The sequence below is a fragment of the Babylonia areolata genome, chromosome 13, assembly GCF_041734735.1.
Source record: "Babylonia areolata isolate BAREFJ2019XMU chromosome 13, ASM4173473v1, whole genome shotgun sequence".
Classification (NCBI taxonomy): Eukaryota; Metazoa; Mollusca; class Gastropoda; order Neogastropoda; family Buccinidae; genus Babylonia; species Babylonia areolata.
Window position 1 is genome coordinate 14901232 of NC_134888.1, and position 2500 is coordinate 14903731.

General features: G+C 35.6%; 1 protein-coding gene across 1 annotated transcript in view; it reads right to left on the reverse strand.

The window, feature by feature from the left end:
- Positions 1-1207: 1207 nt before the first annotated feature.
- Positions 1208-2500, reverse strand: part of LOC143289345 (uncharacterized) — a 23523-nt gene continuing 22230 nt past the window's right edge. The window contains exon 11 of the mRNA XM_076598347.1: positions 1208-1225. Within this exon, the coding sequence (XP_076454462.1) occupies positions 1208-1225 (18 nt within the window). The remainder of the gene's footprint in view (positions 1226-2500) is intronic.

A 2500-nucleotide genomic window follows, 5' to 3' on the forward strand; every position in this document is an offset into this window, starting at 1 on the left:
TGTCATGTCACTGTGGTGTGAATTGTAATTTCATGTCACTGTGGTGTGAATTGTAATATTTCATGTCACTGTGGTGTGAATTGTAATATTTCATATCACTGTGGTGTGAATTGTAATATTTCATATCACTGTGGTGTGAATTGTAATGTCATGTCACTGTGGTGTGAATTGTAATGTCATGTCACTGTGGTGTGAATTGTAATGTCATGTCATCACTGTAGTGTAAATTGTAACATAATGTCATGTCACTGTGGTATGAATTGTAATGTCATGTCATATCACTGTGGTGTAAATTGTAATGTCATGTCACTGTGGTGTGAATTGTAATGTCATGTCACTGTGGTGTGAATTGTAATATGACATATCATTGTGGTGTGAATTATAATATATTTCATGTCACTGTGATGTGAATTGTAAAGTCATATCACTGTGGTGTAAATTGTAACTTAATGTCATGTCACTGCGGTGTGAATTGTAATGTCAAGTGTGTGGTGTGAATTGTACTATATCATGTCACTGTGGTGTGAATTGTAATGTCATGTCACTGTGGTGTGAATTGTAATGTCAAGTGTGTGGTGTGAATTGTAATATATCATGTCACTGTGATGTGAATTGTAAAGTCATGTCACTGTGGTGTGAATTGTAATGTAATGTCATGTCATTGTGGTATGAAAGGCAGGAGTGGAGTGATGGCCTAGAGGTAACGCGTCCGCCTTGGAAGGGAGAGAATCTGAGCGCGCCGGTTCGAATCACGGCTCAGCCGCCGATATTTTCTCCCCCTCCACTAGACCTTGAGTGGTGGTCTGGACGCTAGTCATTCGGATAAGACGATAAACTGAGGTACCGTGTGCAGCATGCACTTAGCGCACGTAAAAGAACCCACGGCAACAAAAGGGTTGTTCCTGGCAAAATTCTGTAGAAAAAATCCACTTCGATAGGAAAAAAAACAAATAAAATTGCACGCAGGAAAAAAAAATATATATACACACACACAAAGGATGGCGCTGTAGTATAGCGACGCGCTCGCCCTGGGGAGAGCAGCCCGAATTTCACACAGAGAAATATTTTGTGATAAAAGAAATACAACAACAACAACAACAACAACAAAACAATAATATGTCATGATGTCACTGTTGTCTGAAGTATAACAAAGTGTCATGTCACCGTGGTATGAAAGGTGACATCATATCATGTGGCGCGAAATGCATTATGATGTCACTGTGGTCTGAAATGCAACATAATGTCATATCACTGTGATGTGTAATATGTCATATTACTGTGGCCAGAACGATAAAATGCCATGTCACTGTGGTCTGGAATGCAAGATAATGCCATGTCACCGTGATGTATACTATGATGTAATGTAATGTCACTGTGATGTATAATATGATATAATGCCATGTCATGTATGCTATGATGCAATATAATGTCACTGTGATGTATGATGTAATGTCATATCACTGTGATGTATAATAATTTTATGATATAATGCAATATCACTGTGATGTATACTATGATGTAATGTAATGTCACTGTGATGTATAATATGATATAATGCCATGTCACTGTGATGTATAATATGATATAATGCCATGTCACTCTGATGTATAATATGATGCAATATCATGCCACTGTGATGTATAATATGATATAATGCCATGTCACTGTGATGTATACTATGATGTAATGTCATATCACTGTGATGTACAATATGATGTAATGTCACTGTGATGTATAATATGATGCAATGTCATGTCGCTGTGATGTATATGTCATGTCACTATGATGTATAATATGATATGTCATGTCACCGTGAGGTATAATATGATGTAATGTCATGTCGCTGTTATGTATATGTCATGTCAATGTGACGTATATTATATATGATGTCACGTCACTGTGATGTATAATATATGTCGTGTCACTGTGATGTATATGATATAACGTCGTGTCACTGTGATGTATAATATAATGTCATGTCATGTCACGGTGATGTATAATATGCAATGTCATGTCACGATGAAATATATGATGTAATGTCATGTCACTGTTATGTATAATATAAATAATGTCATGTCACTGTGATGTATGATATAATGCAATGTCACTATGATGTATGAAATGTCATGTCACCGTGATGTAGAATATGATATAATGTCATGTCACTGTGATGTATAATATGTATGTCATATCACTGTGACGTATAATAAGATATAATGCCATGTCACTGTGGTGTATAGTATGATATGTCATGTCACTGTGGTGTATAATATGATATAATGTCATGTCACTGTGATGTATAATATGATGCAATGTCATGTCACTGTGATGTATATGATATAACGTCATGTCACTGTGATGTATAATATGATATAATGCAATATCACTGTGATGTATAACATGATGTAATGTCATGTCACTGTGATGTATAATATGATGTAATGTCATGTCACTGTGATGTATATGATATAACGTCATGTCACTGTGATGTATAATATAA